The 23,324-nt window shown below is 41.5% G+C and overlaps 1 protein-coding gene, 1 long non-coding RNA gene and 1 pseudogene across 2 annotated transcripts; 2 read left to right on the forward strand and 1 right to left on the reverse strand.

Moving 5' to 3' along the window:
* Positions 1-786: 786 nt before the first annotated feature.
* RPL7 (ribosomal protein L7) lies at positions 787-4,769 on the forward strand. The gene is made up of 7 exons (XM_036065325.2): positions 787-940; positions 1,716-1,824; positions 2,136-2,302; positions 3,358-3,495; positions 3,616-3,725; positions 4,002-4,211; positions 4,708-4,769. The coding sequence occupies exons 1-6, from the start codon at positions 927-929 to the stop codon at positions 4,208-4,210; spliced, it is 747 nt and encodes a 248-aa protein (XP_035921218.1). The 5' UTR covers positions 787-926; the 3' UTR covers position 4,211; positions 4,708-4,769.
* Positions 4,770-9,082: 4,313 nt separating this feature from the next.
* Positions 9,083-13,147, forward strand: LOC144381849 (uncharacterized). The gene is made up of 2 exons (XR_013447852.1): positions 9,083-9,340; positions 10,172-13,147. It is a non-coding gene; the product is annotated as an uncharacterized LOC144381849 (long non-coding RNA).
* A 6,202-nt stretch (positions 13,148-19,349) lies between these two features.
* LOC144381730 (peptidyl-prolyl cis-trans isomerase A pseudogene) lies at positions 19,350-19,875 on the reverse strand (annotated as a pseudogene).
* Positions 19,876-23,324: the final 3,449 nt, after the last annotated feature.

Raw genomic sequence — 23,324 nt, forward strand, 5'->3', positions numbered from 1 at the left:
CCGCCCCCGGGCGCACCCCGCCCCCGGCCCAGCCCCCAGCCCGCCGTCCGCCGAACCGCGGCGGGGCAGCCCCTCTCACATGGCCGCGGCCGCAGCCTCCAGCCCTTGTCGCACCTCCCTTCACAGCTTACGCCCCTGCTGTGGGGTGTCCCGGCCTCCGCCTGCCAGGCCTGGCGGTCGGCAGTGTCCGGGCCATCCTCCTCCTGCCGTCGAGTCCTCGCTAGTCCCTATCTCGCCACTTTCGTTGAGCATGGGACTCTGGACGGCCCCTCCTGCGATCAGGCGCTGAGGAAGACAGCCCTGCAGGCTGGAGGAGCCAAGAGAAGGACCTCGGCAGCGCGGCAGTAGGGTGCCGGTTTATGGCTAGGGCTGGCAGAGAGCCGAGAAGGCCGTCAAAAGCCGGATCTTGGCAGCAACTTAGAATCGCAGCTAGCCCTCTGGAACGTGGGCCGAAAGGCTCTCATTTTTCCTGGCTGAAATCACCACCGCTGGGTGCCCACAGTCCCAGTCAAGCGTTGCCCTCCCTCCTGGCTGGCAATGAAAGTGCTGCATGCCGGGATTTGTAGTTCGCCCTGGTGCGGCGTGTCATTTGCGTACATAACTGGGTGGAATTCGAGAAGTACCCAGTCAACGCAGCCTAGGGACTAGGACCCCGAGTAGTCAAGGTGTCAGCACTCTTTGCTCTTGTGATATTGATTAAAGAGTCTATTTAATGCATGCATTTTTTCATACGAATTTTACCCGAAACTTGATCGTAAGGGGCAGAATCCGGCAGTACTTAATTTTGCGTCTGCAAGACGAGTTCTCAGTTCCGAGTTCTTTTCTGGCTTATCCTGGGACACCTATGAATTGTGGGGCTTCGCTCTTGTCGTCTTTAAGTGGACCGCGCGCATGCGCTGACTTCCTCTTTTTTTCCGGCTGGAATCATGGAGGGTGCAGAGTAAGTTGCTCTTCGTCCGCTTGTGAATCCTTCTCCATCCGCGAAACCAGAGATCTTTGTCTCACTTTACCTTGATCCGGCGGTAGCCTGTATCTTTACCCATTTGTTTGTGTGTTTGTGACGCTCTGTGACACTAGTGGGGGCGCCAGGCTAAGGTGGGATGCAGGCGGCCTTGGGGCGGAGGTTTTGGAGATGAACCCGGAACGAGGTGTGAGAGCCGAATGTGTGCGGGACCGGTGGGTATTTCTGTCTTTCAAGAGAGGCGCAGAACGTCTCAGTTGGGTTCAGCCTTAGTTGGTATTTGGCCCAGTCGTCCCTGTCGTCAGGCCTTTGCTTTTAGCATGTGGAACTTCAGACCTGAATCAGGGTGGTAGTTGGGAGGTGTTTTAAATTTCTTTTCCTGAGAATTCTAAGCCCCCTTACACTCAGCCTCGTTAAGAGTCTAGAGAGAGTGTCTTGCAGCAGTTTCTGAGTCTGTACGTTTTGTTAACTTTGTTGTAGATGTTTTAATTATCGGAGGCCGGGGCTGATCGTGCATTAGATGTGAACTTATTGTGGTCTCCGACTGCTATTTAAGTGAAGGGGTCAGTATTAAAAGGCGAGGATTCCTGGCATAGAAACTCCCTAAAATCTGCTAGAGCAGCTAAAGATACAAACTTTTAGAGCCAGTGACAGTAGTAGTGCTAAATGACAAAGCGTGCTCAGTACAGATTAGGAGTAATGTGGTGCTGTGTGCTTTTTGAACTATTAATAAAGTTCTGTTCATTGGTGCCAGAGAGAAGCAAAAGAAGGTTCCTGCTGTGCCAGAAACCCTTAAGAAGAAGCGAAGGAATTTCGCAGAGTTGAAGATCAAGCGTCTGAGGAAGAAGTTTGCTCAGAAGATGGTAAGTAAACTTTTGAGGCACTTTCCATGTAAAGGCCTTGTGGTTGGATTGGAAAACAGGTGTTCTTTCTCAGCAAGACTTGTTAACTTCACCCACTTGTACCAGTGAGCTTGGTTATTAGCTCTTAAAAGTGATATTAAATGAAGGTAGTAGCTGCACTTTGATATATTAATGCATGCTGTGGCAAGGAAAAAATTTCAAGGGAACATTTTTTAATAGAATTGGTGTTGCAATAAATAAGCCAGAAAACTGGTATTGCTAATTGGGTTTGGGAGCTAAAAATCAGATGAATAACTGGTATTGGTTTTCAGCTTCGAAAGGCAAGAAGGAAGCTTATCTATGAAAAAGCTAAGCATTACCACAAGGAATATAGGCAGATGTACAGAACTGAGATTCGAATGGCAAGGATGGCAAGAAAAGCTGGCAACTTTTACGTACCTGCGGAACCCAAATTGGCATTTGTCATTAGGATCAGAGGGTAAGTTCAGTTTTAACTGCATTCTGGTTTTGAAGGGAAAGCTACATGGTCTCAGCAAGACTTCACATTACTTCTAAAGGCTTTGGTTCTGAAGCACTGGAATAAAGATATTTTGGGTATAGCTTGAACATGGACGGTGGTGTCTTAATGGTTTAGTTGCAAGGTCTGTGCCCAAAGCCCCTATCCATTCTCTAATTGAGCATTTGAATTTTAATTCAGTGTCCTGGAGATTAACTTCAAAAGCAGATGAGGTGTAGGCTTATAAGTGCTCTTACAAAGATGCATACAAAACGAGGAAGTGGTAAAAGGGTCAGGGGATAAGACAGCAAGTTGCCAGTGTACAGAACATGGATGTAGCTATGGTCAAAGCAAGAGCGGCTGAACCAAGCCAGAAACCCACAGAAATTGTATCTTTAAGCTAATAGAAATAGGTTCCAACGTTGAATTGTTACTCAGAATATCTGTTAGACAAGGTATTCACACAGACCACAATACATTGAAATTGGTCCCTAGGAAAGAACTCCTTGTAGAAAATGTGCCATATTGTGATGCACCAACTCAGAAGCAATGAGTTTTCTAGGATAAAATCAAGTCTTTGTAGTTTTTAATCTTAAATAAATTAAATCTAATCTTAAATCTTAAAAGTTTTGGAAGTGCAAGTATTTCAGAACCAGCCTATTGAAAATGAATGAGTTAAAGTATCACTTCATAATTAAATTTCAGACTGAAAGGACGTTGCGGAAAACTGCAGAACATAGTTAAATATTTCTAGACAGCATTAGATAAGACATGTCATTTGCTTTGAAAATCAAACTTTATAAAATAAATGCTCAGGAGGTAAAAAAGGGGGGGTTGTAAGTTTTAAATGTCAAAGTAGCTAACTAAAGGAAAAATGCCAGTGGTCATTGTAACAGGAGAAGATTTCTATTTATTTAGGTGAGACTTGGGTGGTTTTAGGTGGGACTTGTATTGTCCAAAATTCATAATTGTTAGTTTCCTATTCTTAATAAAAATTCTGATAGCTAAGTAAATTTTGTCTTTTTTTCCCACTGCAGTATCAATGGTGTGAGCCCAAAGGTTCGAAAGGTGTTGCAGCTTCTTCGCCTTCGCCAGATCTTCAATGGCACCTTTGTTAAGCTCAACAAGGCTTCAGTTAACATGCTAAGGATTGTGGAACCTTATATAGCATGGGGGTAAGTCTGTCCTTTCCTAAGAGTTCCTTTTGAACTGGCTGTTAGCAAGATGGATTTTAGGTGTTCTGATGGTGATAACCCTATTCTTTGGTCATTCATGTCTGGTTTTTCCTATTTCAGGTACCCAAACCTGAAGTCGGTGAATGAATTGATCTACAAGCGTGGTTATGGCAAAATCAACAAGAAGCGAATTGCCCTGACAGATAACACATTGATCGCCCGATCTCTTGGTAGGTTCTGCCTATTTTAGGAGAAATTTGATATTAGACAAAGTTGACATTTTCTGGCATCTTGTGGCCTTATATTCATTCTATTATGAATCTTCCCATGGAAAATGTAAGTTATGATTTCATGGCTGAAGCCTCATCTTTGTAAAGACAGCCATGAATTTCCCTCTTTGTTGCTTTACTCTTGATTTAAAGTCTCATGGCCTGTAATTGTCCTTGTTGAATATCCTAAAATCTGTAAAAAACAGTTAACGATTTTAATGATCTTAAAATGTTCAGGTAAATATGGCATCATCTGCATGGAGGATCTGATTCACGAGATCTATACTGTTGGAAAACGTTTCAAAGAAGCAAACAACTTTTTATGGCCCTTCAAATTATCTTCTCCACGAGGGGGAATGAAGAAAAAGACCACCCATTTTGTAGAAGGTGGAGATGCTGGTAACAGGGAAGACCAGATCAATAGGCTTATTAGAAGGATGAACTAAGGTGAGCGGCTAAGTCTTGATAGAATTTTACTTCATAATAAGAGTAAAAGTGGTGGTAATCTTTAAATATTGATAAGGGTTGGGTTGGGTTCTGATATTTTTGGGGGGGGGGAGCCAGTCATCTGATTACAGCTGGTTTGATTACTCCTTTTGAGGGCATTTATGGAGGAAAGAAAACCTGTGGGTTTTTTTCTTTTTCTTTTTTTTTTGTTTTAAGATTTTATTTATTTATTTATTTGAGAGAGAGAAACCGCATGAGAGGGGAGAGGGTCAGAGGGAGAAGCAGGCTCCCTGCTGAGCTGGGAGCCCGATGTGGGACTTGATCCCAGGACTCTGGGATCATGACCTGAGCCAAAGGCAGTCGCTTAACCAACTGAGTCACCCGGGCGCCCTGTGGTTTTTTCCTTAAGAATGGAAACTGAAGCACTTTCTTAAAATTTCTTGATTTATGTTAATTGTAATCTATTAAGGTGGGTTTTTTTTTTTTCCCTTTTCAGGTATCTACCATGATTATTTTTGTAATCTGGTCAGTTAATAAATGGCTACGCTCAAATTGAAATGTGTTGTTGTCTTGGTGACTTTTTGCTAGCCTGACTCTGCTGTCCCTTAACTATTAAAGCAAATCTTGGTGTGTGATAAAAGTCATCAGCCTTTGCGTGCAAAAACTAGGGTCTAGTTTGTATCTTGGTGGAAAACATTCCTTGGGTTTATTAAAGACTCTTCTGTACAAAGAATATATCTTAATTTTTCACTTTTGAATTGTGCCACTGAGTTAGCCAAGATGGGTCTGTTCTAAGAAAACCTATTTCATAGGCCTTTGTGCATGATTTACAAATAGAAATACTGTTGCTGAAATTCTATCCTCTGAGGCTTTGGCTTTTCTATAAAGTACTCTGAACATGTTTTCCTTGCATTTCCATTGGTTTTTTGTTTTGCATCTTCTGTGCTTATTTAGGTGAGATTTTAATAATTCCATTATACATTGTGTATGTTATAAAGGAAGAAATGAAATTGGTGCCCATAGATGCAAGTTGTTTTGTAGCACCTATAGCAGTAGTGAGCAAAACATGAAACGTTTTGTTATTTTATAAATAACATTCCTATGTATTGTATGTATCTCAAATTCTCTAGTCTGAGAAACTATCTCTCTGGATTAGTGAGTTTATGGTCAATGAATTCTGGAAATACAGAAGGTTCTTTATGTAAAGTCAGTGTTACATGTTACACACTGAGTGTGCCAGTGTTTTGCAAGAAATTTGTTTTTAGTAAACGCCCACTATCAGTAATTAGTGGTACATTTGTTTATAGCCCACGAATGGACACATTACCCAAAGAAGCAAAGCTTTTGAAGCTGGTGAGGGATAGGAACATCTTTGGGAATACGTAGGATAAACAGTGTATTGGCAATACATGTCCTCTGTGGACGTGTTTGTTTTCAGTCTGGGAAATTCAGTTCTCCATATAAATTACTTTCCGAGTGGGGCCAGGGGCCCAGAGGATGGGGAAACAAATGGGTGAGAGTTTGGGGGTAGGGAGGAGTTGCAGACATTTAATATTGCCATAGAAAAGTCTAAAGCGCTTGCTTCAGAGTAAAGGAACCTAGGCAGTTTCAAAGAGTGGGAATAGAGGAAGGCATGTCAGAGTGATAATTTCTGCTGTTAGATTCTAGGGAGTAAAGTAGGGTAATTGGTCTGCCTTCACAGGATTGTGAGGACTAAAAGGGTGTGAAAAGGTTTTGTGAACTGTTAGAACCTACTGAAATGCAGGTTAACACCTTGTTTAGAAAACCCACCTCCTAAAAGATGGTGTCACCTATAAGGTACTGTCCCCTAGAAGGCTAACCAACCTTTGAAAGTCTGGGCCCCACCCAGCTGGTTCTACAAAAATTCACCTCATATGTAAATTTACATTTGTGCCCTTCAGTGTTCCAGCATTATAAGATCTTACACTAGCTACCCCGGTTTTCAAGTCATGAAGCTTAGTTATTGCATTCACTGATCTTTAGCAGGTGTTACCTCATATTGCTTATCTTTGGAAGTTCCTTTACCATAGGCTGGATTGAGTGCTGACTCTGGAACCAAAATGGGTTCGTATCCAGCCTTCACTTAATAGCTTGGGCCAGTGAGTCTTTATCAGTAAAATGGGGGAGATTGTCATGCCTAATCTAGGATTTTGATGAAGATGTTAGGTGTTTAGAGCAGTTCTGGCTCAAAGTACAAGTAGATACTATTTACTACATATTGTAACTTGAGCACCTAGCAGGGTTGTACAAAGGAAAAGAGCCTATACTTTCATGTGTTGGTCTAATTGGTAAGCTAGACATAACACAAATAGTGTGAGATAAGTGCTACAGGGATGTCTAGGATGTGTCAGCTTTTTGGGGTGTCTGGGAACCACCTGTAGGGAAGACTGACAACATTCTGTCCCCACTGCTTTCCTTTACAGATTGGTATCGAACCAGGCAAAACATTGCTTTCATACAGTTGTCTCCCTTTGCTTGGGTAAAACTTTTTAAGGCCAGCTTTTTAATCCTTTCAACCTAGTATTTTATATGGAGTAGGCACTAGGTTTTTGTTTCCTATTGCTGTTGTAACAAATTACAAACTTGAGTGACTTAAAACACAGATTTATTGTCTTTAACAATTTCAGAGGTAAGGAGTCCTAAATTGGTTTCGCTAAGTCAGGGTGTCATCAGGCCTGCCTTCCTGCCCTCTGAAGGCTCTACAGGAGAATTCATTTTCTTTTTTTTTTTTTTTTCCAGTTTCTGCAAACCACTTGCTTTTCTTGGCTTATAGCCCCTTCCATCTTTGAAGTCTAAGGACCCTTGTGATCAAATTGAGCCACCCAGATAATCCAGGATAATCTCTCCATCTCAAATTCCTTAATTTAAGTACATCAGCAAAGTTCCTACCTAGTAGTCCCTACTGTAGGCAGCATATTCCAGGAATAATGGCAGGGAAATGTTAGGGAGGGCCATTCTTTGATCTTTAATTTATAGTTCCCAGCTATATTTGTTCTTGTTTCTCAAAAATGACAAGCTTCTCTAATGTAGGGTCTTGGCCCTTGTAATCTTGTGTCTGAAACACAAGGCCCTCAGGTCTGTGTATTTCACTTCTTAATTCTGGAAAAATGTCTTTTCTCACACATCTCTTAATATAACCCTGTATTTTTCACAGCATCTCTTACTCCTGGAAATACTTTTTCCATTTGTTCTTGTTGCTTTTCACAGCCACTCAAGGTTTTGAGAATATGTACTGAAACTGCTATAAGGTTTGAGTGTTTGCCTTCTCTGTTCTAGCCCTAGAATAATGCCTGGTGCATTGCAGTCCTTACGTTTTTGACTGAGTGAATCAAGCCTCTTAAGAGCAATAGGAATTTAAATTTTTGATTTTCCAGTTGCTGGCACATTGTCCTTGGTGAATGGTGAGAGGAGTTGGCAGCACTGTGGTGGGTTCATGGAGATTGTATGTATGTATGTATGTATACATACATATTACTGTAAAAGACTCAAAGATGAGTTTTATTGTGTAGGAATCTATTATGTGAAAATAGAACAGCATGTTAGGGGAATATAGGAGATGGTTCATGCTGTGCAGATCGGGAAATTTCACAAAGGAGGTAGAATTTGGACAACTGGTGATAGAACAGCTAGAGTCAAGAGTTGGGAGGCAGTGGCAGTTGTGATAGCTCAGGATATGACAGCAGACTCAAGCAGACCATTTAATAATAAACATTTGATCACGCATTGACTGCTAGTGTACACTTAATCTACATAATCCTTGGTTGGTTCTCCACTTTGAGAGCAATCCCAGAACCGATTGATTGGGGGGATGGGTCCCAGGCCTTTCTCTTTAAATTCTCCATGTCATTTTTAATGTGCAGCCTATTCTATTAGGTAAGTATACCACTATCCCCATTTTTTAGATGAGGGGTTAACTTTCCGTCCCCCAGGATCACACAAGTGGTGGGGCAAGTATTAGGTTCCAGATCTAATTTGAGTTTTCTTAACCAGAGAAGCTAGGAAATGTGAGTGTGGAGCTTGATGAAAACAGAAAAGTGTGTTTGAGAGCAGCTTCAGTTTTGTCGGATCTGAAACCATCGTTACTAGGGCTAAACTTGCAGCCCTGTTTGGGGTCATGAAATGGAGGCAGAGGGTTTAGAACATAATTTGGCAGAAGTATAGATGCTAAGGTCCTACCGCACAAGTCAGGGTGCTAGGCTTATTTACTGGGGAGGGGACACGCACCTAACCTTTCACCAAAGAACCTAGACAAAGGAGACATAGAACATGGAATTCGGGCGGGCATGGTGAGGGAACTCGGGGATGACTATGTCACTTAACCTAAGATTGGGATAGGCAGGTATTGCTGGGCTGTTTGAAAGTTCCAGACTCATCAATACTCTGGAGAACCTGGTTAGTTTGAATCTTAAAAATGCAATCCAGAGAACTGAACATCAACCTAGTCTAACTGCCTACTACCCACCCTACAGGCGCATGGCGCAGCTTTCGTGCCCCACTGAACTTGTGCCACGTCTGACTCCCGGACACCCAACCTCATTTCAGCACCCTCCCATCCCACCCCTCCCCCCTGTAGCAGTGACCCCAAAGGCGGTGGCACCTATACTAGTTGTCGAGTGAGTCCTAAGCGGCCTTCTAGCCGCCCAGGCGCCTTCCTGGCGCGGCACCCTAACCGTCGGTACCTGCCGTGGGAAGACTGCGGCAGGTGACCGCGCGTGGAAGGCGGTCCGGAAGCTCCCGGCGCCTGGCAACGCGCGCGCGTCGGGCGGGCAGGGCTGCAGCCACCGGAGCCGCTCGCCGGGCCGGGCGGGGCTGAGCGGCGGGCGTGCCGCGCTCTCGAGCGTCGCCGGGCTGCCGGCAGCCGAGCATGTTCGCCCCGAGAGCGGCGCCCGTACGAGCGCCAGGCCGCCCTCCCTGCCCCGCCGCCGCGGCCAGCCCCGCGCCCCGGCCAGGCTGGGCCGGGGGCTCGGCTCGGCTGCGGGCCGCCCCTGGCTCCCGCGCTGTCCGCTGCCCCTGTTGACCCCGCTGCCGGAGCCTCAGACCTGGGCACCACTGCCACGGTCCAGGCATTCGAAGAAGCCTCTCTCCTCCGAGGTGGAGCTGCGGGGACAGTGAGTGCGGGTGGTCTCCGGAGGACCCCCGGCCTAGCGGGAGCGGGGTGGGGGTGTAGGGTGGGGCGGGTGGGGCGGAGGCCAGGGGACCTTGCAGGGGCAGGGCTGAAGGGGAGGTGGGGCCGAGAGGTCAGCTGGTCAGGCCCCCTTCCAGGCAGGGGAAACTAGCCCAGTGAGGCACTCCAAGGATTCTCTTGACTCACTTTGAGGGGAGCTGCCGGGCGGGGTCGGGTGAAGCAGAGAGATGGGAAGGAACCCCGGACTCGAGGACCTGCCTGCCGGATCTGTATGTTTCCGCACTCCTCAAGCTGGGTCAGGCTAGCACGCGCATCCCTGCGTCAAGTGGACACGCCCTTACAGGGTCTCCCTCCAACCTGCCCAGGGTTTAAACTGAAGCGGGGTGTGGGCTAGGTGTTTCCCCTCTACCTTTGACTGCCACTGTACCTCACTCTTGCACCCAGCCATGTGGAGCAGGACTTGGGACACTGACCGTGTTAATTAGCTCTGGGCTCCGTTTTCACAGCCAATTTAGCTTTGTGCCATTTCTGATTTACCTATAGTTTGTGTGTTTATTACTTTTTTCATGAGGGGTTACAAATACTAGAAAAGATTTGTGTAATACAGGTAGTCTGTTCTATTGTATGGGTCATTCTACCCCTGCAGCTTTTTGGGGGCCACAGACATGAAAACTGGAGCCTCTGTCTAGAGAAATGCAACTTTGCAACCATTTTCAGGGTATTGTACTCTCTGAAGCACAAGAATCCCTGCTCTTCCATCTTCATTGGCTTTTTATCTACATTGCTAATGGTGAGTTTAAATCCTATGTTACAGTGACGTTTCTTCAAAAATACTTTCGGGGCGCCTGGGTGGCTCAGTTGGTTAAGCGACTGCCTTCGGCTCAGGTCATGATCCTGGAGTCCCGGGATCGAGTCCCGCATCGGGCTCCCTGATCGGCAGGGAGTCTGCTTCTCCCTCTGACCCTCCTCCCTCTCATGCTGTCTGTCTCTCATTCTCTCTCTCTCAAATAAATAAATAAAATCTTTAAAAAAAAAAAAAAACTTTTGACATTTCTTTTTTTACATTTTTAAAATTACATTATGACACATTAGTAGTTCTCATTCAAACAGAAGAATATATAGAGTTAGAAGTGAAAGCCCTCTCTTTACCTTTTTCTCCTTTCTTTCTAAAACTTCTGAGTTAATTTAGTGTTTATCCTTCTACTCTTTTTTTCATTTGTTTTTTTTATCATCATTGGAATCATATCTGGATTCTTTTGAGAAATTGTCTTTTTCACTTAAAAGGATGTGACAAATAACTTCATATCAGTTTACTTAGGTCTGCATTGATATGGTAGATGTATCATACAGATGTATGACCATATGGTATGGATGTATTGTAATTTATGTAACCATTCCTCATTAAGATTGGTTCCAGTTTTTCCTTATTGCAAACAATGCAACAATGAACATTCTTACACATGGGAACAGTTCTATAAAATGAATTCCTTGAAGCAGAATTGTGGGGTCAGGTGTATGTATGTGAAAAATTTTTGATAGAATCTTGTGTTCTGAAAAGTCTTCACTGATTTACATTTCCATCAACAGGCTGTGTTGAGAAAAATCTGTGTTTATTATTATTTAAAACAGCTTCCACTCATTGAGTATTTATTACATGTCCAGCACCATGCTGAACATTTTACATGCATTTTGAAATTGAATCCTCACTAACCCTATGAGAATCAGAGGCACTGTTATTTTCTTCATGACCTATGGTTATGCAGCTATTGAAGGGCAGAATCAAGATTAGAATCCAGGCTCATTTTACCCCGATGAATAAAATGTGTTCTTTGTTGGGTGGGAATTCCTGGTCAGTAATTGACTGGGAATTGTATTTCATTGGGTTCTTTGAGGATTAAATGAGATTGTGCTTTTGGTGTTGCTGTGTTGTTAGTAGTTTCTTCCACTACCAACTTCTATAGAATTGGACACGGTCCAGTGCTTCCTGTGATTCTGGTTCCTCTGTATTCTCTGCCTCTCCAGTCACCTCTCAGCCTCTTCTTTATCTTCCTGCTTTGTGGACATTTTAAGGAAATCTGGCTTTCTTCTCCCTCTCAAGTCTTCTTTGGCAACTTTAATCCAGTCTCTGGCCTTAATTCTCACTAGTGAATAGATGACTCTTAAAATTTCTTCTCCCAAACGAAGCTACGGTCCTCAATTCCTACAGCTTAGATCCAGGTTCTATAGCTCCACCTGGATGTCCGCCATTCATTTTATCTAAAACCGAGCTTTTTGTTTCTCTCCACCCCCAGACTAGCAATTTCCCTTTGAATGTAATTCATCATTCTCTTAGTCACCCTAGTTCACAGTCTCAGGCATCTTTGACTCTTTTCTTTGCTGAACCTCCTAAATTCAATCAACTGTTGTATTCTGACTGCTGCTACTCTAATTTAAGCACTCTGGACTATTAGTATTGTAGTGGCTTCTTAACTTGGTTCCAATCTCTGCCAGATTAATCTTCCTAAAGCATACCTGTGAATGTGCCACACCTCGGTTCAAAACCCGTGTCAGTGTCTTCCCATTGCTCAAAGAAGTAAGTGCAAACCACTTTGGCTAGCATGCAGATTTGTCTGTGATCTCGCCCCAAACTGTCATTTCGTTATCTCTCACAGCGCCCTTATCTGAACCCCGCTCCATTCTCCGTGGCAACTTTCACATCTATATCTTTTCCTGGAATGCCTATACCCACATTTCTGCCTGTCTAAATTCTATTCGTCATTTTCTGGCTTCTTCCAAGTCTTTTTTGAACTTCCATGTGAAAATAACATCTGCCTTCTTTTAACTCCCCTGATGTGAGACATCGCTCCCTCCTTGGGCTGTAAGGTCACACTTTGCCTTATATTACAGTTGTGTGAGTGGCTGCTCTTTTTCCTTTTGCATTGGAAATTCTGTAAAGGCAGAATCTCTGTTTAGTTCTTCATATCTTCATCTAAATCTGTTTAGTTCTTCAGATATGAAGATTTGCACATAGTACATGCTTAGTGAATGTATTTGAGTAAGTGAACTAATAATCACCCTTGGGAATAAAAAATTGCATCTATTAGTCTGTTCCTAGCTGTAATGACAAATGGACCTCAACATCTTAGTGACTTAACGTGTAACAGTTTGTTTCTTGCTCACGTAACAATTCCAAAGCAGATAGTCCTGGTCAGCAGGCAGCTTTCTCCCAATTGGTTGTAGGACCAGGCTCTACCATTCATTAACACTTCCCTATTATCTTACTGTAGCAAGGAGAAGATCGGAAAAAGCAGACTTGCTTCTTAAAGGCGTTACACATTACACTCACTCACGTTCCAGTCACAGGGAGGTAGGCATTTCTTAGGAACACTGTATTCTCTGGAGGAGCAAGAATTGTAGTAAACATTTAGCCTACTGACCGTCACAGTCAATTTCTACTTATGAAAACCCATGGGACTTGGCTTGAACATCCCTCGCTGAAAAACAAAAGCAAAACTCCTATTTCCCCCATCTGGCTAGGTTAGCAAACCCTCTGTTATACACAGAATTAAAACATACCTTTATCACTAATATTTATCATAATGAACTCTAATTATTTGTTTACTTTGTTCCCCCCCAACATACTGTATGCTTTTGCATCTTCATCATTTTTGTATTTCAGCTCCTAGCACAATGACCTGCATTGTGGATAAATAAATAACTAGCTTTCTCAATGAATCCACAACTTGTCTTTATGTTCACTTGATAACTATTTTTCTTTAAACAAAGCTAAAAATAAAGATAGTCTTACCAACTGCTCTTTGATGTTTGGCTTATTTTCAGCCTTTTTTCTTTTCTGTTATAAAAAAATACAGGATTTGACATCCCTGAAGATAAATATTTGTATGTATCAATGATTATTCCTTTAGGATAAATTCCTGGAAGTGGACTTGCTGGGTCAAAAGTATATAAAATTATTAGGACATATATATTGCCAAATTGCTTTCTGGACATATGATACTGATATATACACTGAAACCTTATGAGAGTGCCTATTTTCCTTGAACCTCATCTTACATTGCCTAGTATTAAAGAAAAATCCTTGCCATTTTGATTGGCAAAATCATAGCTCATTATATTATTTTGCTTTTATTTGAGAACTAGTGAGGATGAACTTTTATTGGTCATTTGTATTTTTTTTCTGGAATGAATTATCTGTCCTTTAATAAATACATTTTCTATAGGGTTCATTCTCTTTTTTATTTTTAAGTATCTTTATATATAAAAGGAATTAAAAGCATCAGTTTTTTATGTCCTCATTTGCAAAGTTATGGGAACTTCTGGATGGTGTGGCAGAAGAAGCTGACATGGATGGGACTCCATTCTACTTTGGTATATTTCATATGCCGGGTAAGATATAATAAGATAATTTATGGAAATGTGGCTGAGCTAGGGACCAAGAGAAGGAAATCCCCAGGTGCCAGAAATGAAGGAACATTCACATAGGAAGCCACTGTTGAGCATCTGCCGAAAGCTGGAAGTCACAAAGGCGTACTGTTTCCAGTTACTATGACTGCATCACAAATTTCTCCAAAACTTAGTCGTGGCAAACAACCATTTATTGTGCTCTGTGGGTCAGGAATTCGGACAGTGCACAGCAGGGAGAGCTTGGCTCTGCTTCACAATGTCTGGGGCCTTGGATGGAAGAATCACAAGCTTGGGGCTGGAATCACCTGCAGGCTCATTCATTCCCATGTCTGGTGGTTGATACTGGCTGTGGACTGAGACCTTAGCTGTGGATGTCAGCTGGATCCTTTGTATGGTGGCTTCTTCCTGTCACCCGGCTTCCTCACAAAATGGTGGCTGGATTTCACAGGTGAGTATCCCAAGAGAGAGCCAGTTGTATCGCCTTTTATGCCCTAGCCTTGGAAATCACACAGTGTCACTTCTAAGGCACTTTATTTACTCAGGAAGTTAGTTTCAGGGAGAGGGAACACAGACCTCACTTCTTGAAGGATTGTCAATATCACATTGAAGGAAGAACGTGTAGGAATGGATATGTATTAGTGCATCCTTCTTTGAAAAATTCAACCTGCTACAGACACTGAGGTGATAATAGAAAAATATGCCCCCATTGGCCTGAGGAGACTGCAAGGAAGCTTGCCATCCACTTGGACTATGGCAGGAAAAGGGTTAGCGGTTAAACCCGGCACATAGACTCTGCACAGCTTCATACACATACAGCTCAAGTCTGGGGTCTGAATTCACATGACTACATGCTTCGTGGACCACCATCCAAGAAACTGACATACTAACTGCTCTGGCACCTCCAAAACCCAGGGCCAAGCAGAGACCAATAGAAAAGTCTGTATAGCAAAGTTTCCAGAGCTCAGGGAGTACTGGACTCCCATAGGTAGCAATCTCTCTAAAGATGAGCTCACAGTCAAAGTGTTCAAATTATATGAGGAAATGAACACAAAGAAGGAGACTTGGCAGATGCAGTGAGTGGGAGATGAGTACCACAAAACTGAATAGAACATCATGGGAAAATATTTAAATTTGTACTATGCAAGGAGATGAAGGGTATGGAAAGCATAAGGCAAGAACAGGTCAGTATGAAGAAAAACAGGAGAGTTCTAGGGGTGCACCTTTCCCCTGAAAGGAAAAGAGGAAGAGAGGAAGAGGCATTGAGTCAAGCTGTACCTCTCGTACCTAGCCATTAGCTGATTCTTGGCCTAGGGTAATAATCATGATGATTATAATGATAGCAGCCATCATTTGTCTCTGTGTGTAAAGCTACCTTACTGCAGTCTGAACTGAAGATTCTTGTTTGAGAAAGCAGCATATGAGGCATTTAGCTAGATGCTTGTCTTAAATCACCTTCAAACTTCATAATAACTCTGTAAGACAGAGCTTATTAGTTCCCTAGGTAGGGAGACTGAGGCACAGAAAGGTTAACAAGAAAATAAATATTTTGTCCCACCCAGGAACGGGCGACAGGAAAGGGGAAGTAACAAAGGGCTCTGGGATGTATAGGTGGATGGGATGTATTGTAGGTGCCATTGCTCCTATATTTCTTCATTTCTCAATTCACAGCCTGGGGGGTTCTTAACTTAGGGACTGCTTCCATGTAATTCTTCCTGTGAATTGAATATTTAAACACAAACTGGCAAATTGGCTGCTTATGAATTTTAGGATATGGGAAGTCCCCTATTGTCCAGATGGGAAATTTGTCTATAGTTTTTTAAATTGTTTTTCCTAATATTTTACATGCTTAGTTTTAATTTTGTTAGAGCTCAATTTTAATACTTCTTTAATCGCTTTCCTTTGTCCATTTCTCCTTTCCATTAAGAGAGTTTGATAAACTAATACTCTTGTTGTTCCTTGTTGTATAACATTAGAGGCAAACCATTTAATAACCCTGCTAGACCTCAGTTGTTTAATTAAAAAATTCAGAGATCAGTTCTCTTACAGGCCTATAAACCAGCAATTTCTGTTGTACTCAGGCATGAAAACAACATTAATCTCCTTGGCCATCTCCATCAGAGCTCTTGGGTGACCAGGTGCATTTTCAACGAGCAGTCATATTTTGAAAGGAATCTTTTTCCTGAGCAGTAGGTCTCAACAGTGGGCTTAAAATATTCAGTAAACCATGTTATACACAGGTGTGCTGTCATCCAGGCTTTGTTGTTTCACTTACAGAGCACAGGAAGAGTGGATTTTAGCATAAATCTGAAGGGCTCTAGGATTTGGGGGATGGTCAATGAGCATTGGCTTCCAATGAAAGTCACCAGCTGCATTAGTCCCTGATAAGGGAGTCAGCCTGTCCTTTGAAGCTTTGAAGCCAGGCACTGATTTCTCCTCTCACCTCATCTAGTCCTAGATGGCATCTTCTCCCAGTAGAAGACTGTTTCATCTCCATTGAAGATCTGTTGTTTAGTGTAGCCACCCTCGTTAATTACCTTAGCTGGATCTTCTGGAGAACTTGCTGCGGCCTCCACATCAGCACTGGCTGCTTCCCCTTGCACTTTGATGTTGCGGTGATGGCTTCTTTCCTTAGCGCTCACGAACCAGCCTCTGCCAGCTTTCGGCTTTTCTTCTGCCGCTTCCTCACCTCCCTCAGCCTTCATAGAATTGAAGAGAGTCAAGGCCTTGCTCTATATTTGGCTTAAGGGACTGTTGTGGCTGGTTTGATCTTCTATCCAGACCTCTCAGACTTTCTCCATGTCTGCAATAAGACTATTTCACTTTCTTACCATAAGTGTGTTCACTGGATTAGCACTCTTAATTTCCTTCAGGAACTTCCCCTTGCATTTAAACTTGGCTGTTTGGCACACGAGGACTAGCTTTCAACCTGTCTCAGCTTTTGACTTGCCTGCCTTACTAAGTGTAATCATTTCTAGTGAGAGACATGTGACTCTTCACTTGAAAAATTAGAGGCCATTGTAGGGTTATTAATTGGCTTAATTTTGGTATTGTTGTGTCTCAGGGAATAGAGAGGCCCGGGGAGAGGGAGAGGGGTGGAGGAACAGCTGGTCAGTGGAGCAGTGAAAATACACACAACACTTACTGATTAAGTTCACTATCTTATATGGGCACGCTTCATTGCACATCAAAACAGTTACAGTAGTAACATCACAGACTACTGATCACAGATCACCATGACAAATATAATGACAATGAAAAAGTTTGAAATATTGCAAGAATTAGCAAAATGTGACAGATGTGAAATGAACAAATGCTGTCAGAAAAATTGCACTAAAAGACTTGCTCCACGCAGGGTTGCCACAAACCTTCAATTTGTAAAAAAACAAAAAACCCAAAAAAACACACAAAGAAATCCTCAAACCACCCCCCCAAGCCACCACCAACAAAACAATTATCTGTGAAGTGCAATAAAGCAAAGCACAGTAAAACAAGGTATGCCTGTACATATATATGTATATATATATATATATATATATAATACATTTCAATTCATTGCAGTTAATGTTTTTATTAATGTTTATAACTCTCATTATTGGTCAGCTTGGAGCCTTTTTAAGTTGATGACTACCATGGTTATAGTCTTCATTGATAGATTACTAGATCTCTGGAATGACAAAATGTTCTAGGCTCATCTTGTACATTTCCTTCGACAGACCTGGAATCAGCTATTTCTGGTTGGTTTTTGTGGTTTTCTTTTTCTTTCTTTTTTTTTTTTTTGGTCTTTTTTCTTTTTTAGATGAAAGTCTTATACTTCCAATTCATAGTTAGGACTTCAAAGGCTTTGTTTACTCTTTATTGGTGTGAAATCTGTATCTTTTTCTCTCTCAATGAAAACCCTGGTTCCCATCAATGCCAGTACGAATGTTCATTTACTCAATCAGCTATCTTGAACTATAGATAGTATGTGTTCAGGGCAATGGAGCAGTAGAGTAGAGAAGTAGGTGGGGTCTCTGATAGCTTAGCACCAGACTTGAGGTGTCTGGCCAGGCTTTTATTTGAGGGCAAATCTTGTTTAAGCACATATTTTGGATTTTCTGTCCTTTGAAGCCCAAATAATACAGGGAAGTACCAGGGATTTCCAATTTTTAAATGATTAGTATATGGTAAATGCATTTAATACCAAAATCTTACTGAATTTATTATTGTCTTTGATACAGAAGGCTTTTCAGAATATTTTTCTCCCTCAAATATTACCCAGAACATCAACAGTTATTATTGTGCTGTAGAATTGTGTAGGTCTCAATTGTTGTATATTATCCTTTTTTTGATTTTAGAAATTGGTTTTAAGAGAGTGAATAAATTTTTATTCCACTTATTTAAATGGAATTTTAAAAATTACCTCCAACACATATTTTATTTAGGCTATGATGTAGTGTTATGTATTGAATTTTGCCCCCCCCCAAATTCATACATTGAAGTCCTAACCCCAACCTCAGAATGTGACCTTACTTGGAGGTAATCAAGTTAATATGAGGTCATTAGAGTGGACCTTAACCTAATTTGACCAGTGGCAAATTAAGTAAAATACATAATTATTCTTCTGTGTCCATGTTTAGAATAAAAGTAATGGCTATCATGAGGACATATTTATTTTCCATGGGACATAGAAACTATCTTTTTTTTTTCAGGCACAAATGCATATTATCATGGTAATAATTTTTAAAATTTTTATTTTTTTTGTGGCAAGAACACTTACCATGAGCTTTACCCTCTTAACATATTTTTAGGTGTACAATCCAGTATTGTTGTCTATAGGTACAATGTTGAAGAGCAGATCTCTAGAACTTACTTGTCTTGAAACTTTATACTCACTAATTAGCAACTCCCTGTTTCCTCCTCCCTCCAGCCCCTGGAAACCACCATTTTATGCTTCTATGAGTTTGACTGTTTTAGATACCTCATATAAGTGGAATCTTCAGTATTTGTCCTTCTGTGATTGGCTTATTTCACTCAGCATGGTGTCCTCAAGGTGCATCCATGTCATTACATATTTCAGGATTGTGTTCTTTTTCTATAGCTGATTAATATCTCACTGTATATCTATACCACATTTTCTTTATTCATTCATCTGTTGATGGACATTTAGATTGTTTTCACATCTTGGCCATCGTGAAAAGTGCCACAGTGAATATGGGTGTGCTGGTATCTTTTCGAGATTCTGATTTCAGTTCTTTTGGATAAATACCCAGAAGTGGGATTGCTGGATCATATGGTAGTTCTATTTTTACTTTTTTGAGGAAACTCCGTACTTTTTTCCTTAGTGCTGCACCATTTTGTATTTCCACCAATAGTGTACAAGAGTTCCAATTTCTCTACCCTCATCAACACTTGTCTTTTGTGTGTGTGTGTGTGTGTGGTTTAGGTTTTATTTCATCATCATAAACTGAACTCTGCAATCCAGCTAGACCTGGGGATAAAGGACCTTGGAGCCCGCAGAACTGCAGCAAGAGCACAGAGATTCTGGGGTATTTCGAGCAGGTGGGGGTGGAGGGGCGCTTTCCCGAGCTACAGAAGGAATGGTCTGGTAGTTAAGATAAAACACAAGTCAGATTTATTAGATCTGTCCACAGTCAGCAATGGTGATCTTCTTGCTGGTCTTGCCATTCCTGGACCCAAAGCACTCCATGGCCTCCACGATGTTCATGCCTTCTTTGACCTTGCCGAAGACCACATGCTTGCCATCCAACCACTCGGTCTTGGTAGTGCAGATGAAGAACTGGGAACCATTCGTGTTGGGTCCAGCATTGGCCAGGGACAGGATGCCAGGACCCATGTGCTTCAGGATGAAATTCTCATCATCAAACTTCTCCCCATAGATGGACTTGCCTCCAGTGCCCTTATGGCATGTGAAGTCCCCCCTCCCCCGCCGGCACATAAATCCCGGAATAATCCTGTGAAATCAGGAAACTTTATAACCAAATCCTTTCTCCCCAGTGCTCAGGTCACGAAGTTCTCTGCTGTCTTTGGAACTTTGTCTGCAAACAGCTCGAAGGAGACGCAGCCCAAGGGCTTGCCGTTCACAGCGATGTCAAAGAACACGGTGGGATTGACCATGGCTGGGCATTGTGGGCGGCTCCAGGGCAGCCGCGTCTGCCCAACACTTGTCTTTTAAAAAAATTTTTATAATAGCCATCATAACAGGTGTGAGGTGATATCTCACTGTGGTTTTGATTTGCATTGCCCCAATGGTTAATGACATTGAACATCTTTTTAAAAAATTTTTATTTAAATTCTAGTTAAACATACAGTGCAATAATTGGTTTTAGGAGTAGAATTCAGTGATTCATCACTTACATACAACACCCAGTGCTCATTACTTCAAGTGCCCTCCTTAATACCCATCACCCATCTAGCCCACCCCCCACCCACTTCCCTCCATCACCCCAGTTTGTTCTCTATCATTAAGAGTCTCTTATGGGTTGTTTCCCTCTCTCTTTTTACTCTCCCCCCATGTTCATCTATTTCATTTCTTAAATTCCACAGATGAGTGAAATCATATGGTATTTGTCTTTCTCTGACTTATTTCACTTAGCATAATACACTTTAGCTCCATTCACATTGTTACAAATGGCAAGATTTTATTCTTTTTGATATAATATATTCCATTATATATATATATTCTCTCTCTCTCTCTCTCTCTCTCTATATATATATATATACACTATCTATCTATCTATCTACATCACATCTTCTTTATCCATTCATCAGTTGATGGACATTTGGGCTCTTTCCATAGTTTGGCTATCGTTGATAATGCTGCTATAAACATTGGGGTGCATGTACCCCTTTGAATCTGTATTTTGTATCTTTTGGGTAAATACCTAGTAGTAAAATTGCTGGAGCATAGGGTAGTTTTATTTTTAACTTTTTGAGGAACTTCCATACTGTTTTCCAAAGTGGCTGCCCCAGTTTGCATTCCCACCAACAGTGCAAGAGGTTTCCCCTTTCTCCACATCCTTGCCAACACCTGTTGTTTCTTTTGTTAATTTTAGCCATTCTGACAGTTGTGAGGTGGTATCTCATCATGGTTTTGGTTTGTATTTCCTGATGATGAGTGATGTTGAACATCTTTTCAGGTGTCTGTTAGCCATCTGGATGTCTTCTTTGGAAAAGTGCCTATTCATGTCTTCTGCCCATTTCTTACCCAGATTATTTGTTTTTTGGGTGTTGAGTTTGATAAGTTCTTTATAGATTTTGGTTACTAGCCCTTTTTCAGATAAGTCATTTGCAAATATCTTCTCCCATTCTATAAGTTGCCTTTTAGTTTTGTTGATTGTTTCCTTCACTGTGCAAAATCTTTTTATCTTGATGAAATCCCAATAGTTCATTTTTGCTTTTGTTTTCTTTGCCTCTGGTGGTGTGTCTAGTCAGTTAGAAGTAGACTTACTAGTCTAGTAAGAAGTTGAAGAAAAGTTAATACCTATTCTTCTCAAACTATTCCAAAAAGATAGAAATGGAAGGAAAACTTCCAGACTCCTTCTACAAGGCCAGCATTACTTTGATTCCAAAACCAGACAAAGACCCCACTAAAAAGGAGAACCACAGGCCAATATCCCTGATGAACATGGATGCAAAAATTCTCAAGAATATACTAGTAAATTGAATCCAACAATACATTAAAAGAATTCTTCACCACGACCAAGTGGGATTTATTCCTGGGCTGCAGGGTTGGTTCAGTATTCACAAATCAATCAACATGATACACCACATTAATAAAAGAAAAGGTAAGAACCCTATGATCCTCTCAATACATGCAGAGAAAGCATTTGACAAAATACAGCATCCATTCTTGATAAAAACCCTCAGCAAAGTAGGGATAGATGGAACATTTCTTTTCTTTTTTTTTTTTTTTATTTATTTGAGAGAGAGAAAGCATGAGAGGGGGGAGGGTCAGAGGGAGAAGCAGACTCCCTGCTGAGCAGGGAGCCCGATGCGGGACTCGATCCCGGGACTCCAGGATCATGACCTGAGCTGAAGGCAGTCGCTTAACCAACTGAGCCACCCAGGCGCCCTAGATGGAACATTTCTGTATACCAATAATGAAGCAGCAGAAAATGAAATCAAGGAATCAATCCCATTTGTAATTGCACCAAAAATAATAAGAAACCTGGGAATAAACCTAACCAAAGAGGTAAAAGATTTATACTGTAAAAACTATAGAACACTTATGAAAGAAATTGAAGAGGACACAAAGAAATGGAAAAACATTCCATGCTCATGGATTGGAAGAACAAACATCGTCAAAATGTCTATACTACCCAAAACAATCTACACATTTAAAGCAATCTCTATCAAAATACTGCGAGCGTTCTTCACAGAGCTAGAACAAACAATCCTAAAATTTGTATGGAACCACAAAAGACCCTGAGTAGCCAAAGCAACCTTGAAAAAGAGATGCAAAGCTGGAGGCTTCACAATTCTGGACTTCAAGCTAAATTACAAAGCTGTAGTCATCAAGACAATATAGTACTGACACAAAAACAGACGGATAGATCAATGGAACAGAATAGAAAACCCAGAAATGAACCCACAACTATATGGTCAACTAACCTTCAACAAAGCAGGAAAGAATATCCAATGGAAAAGAGACAGTCTCTTCAACAAATGGTGTTGGGAAAACTGGAGAGCAACATACAGAAGAATGAAACTGGACCACTTTCTTACAGCATACACAAAAAGAAATTCAAAATGGATGAAAGACCTAAGTGTGAGACAGGAAACCTCAAAATCCTAGAGGAGAACACAGGCCTCTTTGACCTTGGCCAGAGCATCTTTTCATATACCTGTTGGCCATTTGTATGTCTTCTTTGGAGAAATGTCTATTCAAGTCTTTAAGCCTATTTTTAAACCAGGTTATTAGGGTTTTTTTGTTTTGTTTTGTTTTGTTGTTGTTTTGTTTTTTGCTTTGGAGTTATATATTTTGGATATTACCCCTTATCAGATATATGATTTGCAAATATTTTTCCCAGCCTATAGGTTTCCTTTTCACTCTGTTGATTGTTTTCTTTGCTGTGCAGAAGCTCTTTAGTTTGATGCAGGTCCCACTTGTCTATTTTTGCTTTTGTTTCCTGTGCTGTTGGTATCATATCCATAAAATCATTGCAAGACCAATGTCATGAAGCTTTTCCCCTGTTTTCTTATAGGAGTTTTAACTTTTAGGTCTTAGGTTTAAGTCTTTAATCCATTTTGAGTTGATTTTTGTGTGTGGTGTAAGATAGGGTTCAGTTTCATTCTTTCACATGTGGATATGTAGTTTTTCCAATGCCATTTGTTAAAGAGACTATCCTTCCCCTATTGTGTACTCCTTGGCATCCTTGTCAAAGGTCAGTTGACTGTGTATATGTCTATTTATTTCTGGATTCTATTCTTCCAGTTGTTTATGTGTCTGTTTTTATACCATTATCATATTGTTTTGGTTACCTTAGCTTTGTGATGTATTTTGAAATTAGCAAGTTAGGGTTAGTCCTTCCAGCTTTGATCTTCTTTGTCAAGATTGTTTTGGC

Source organism: Halichoerus grypus, chromosome 5 (assembly GCF_964656455.1).
Source record: "Halichoerus grypus chromosome 5, mHalGry1.hap1.1, whole genome shotgun sequence".
Lineage (NCBI taxonomy): Eukaryota > Metazoa > Chordata > Mammalia > Carnivora > Phocidae > Halichoerus > Halichoerus grypus.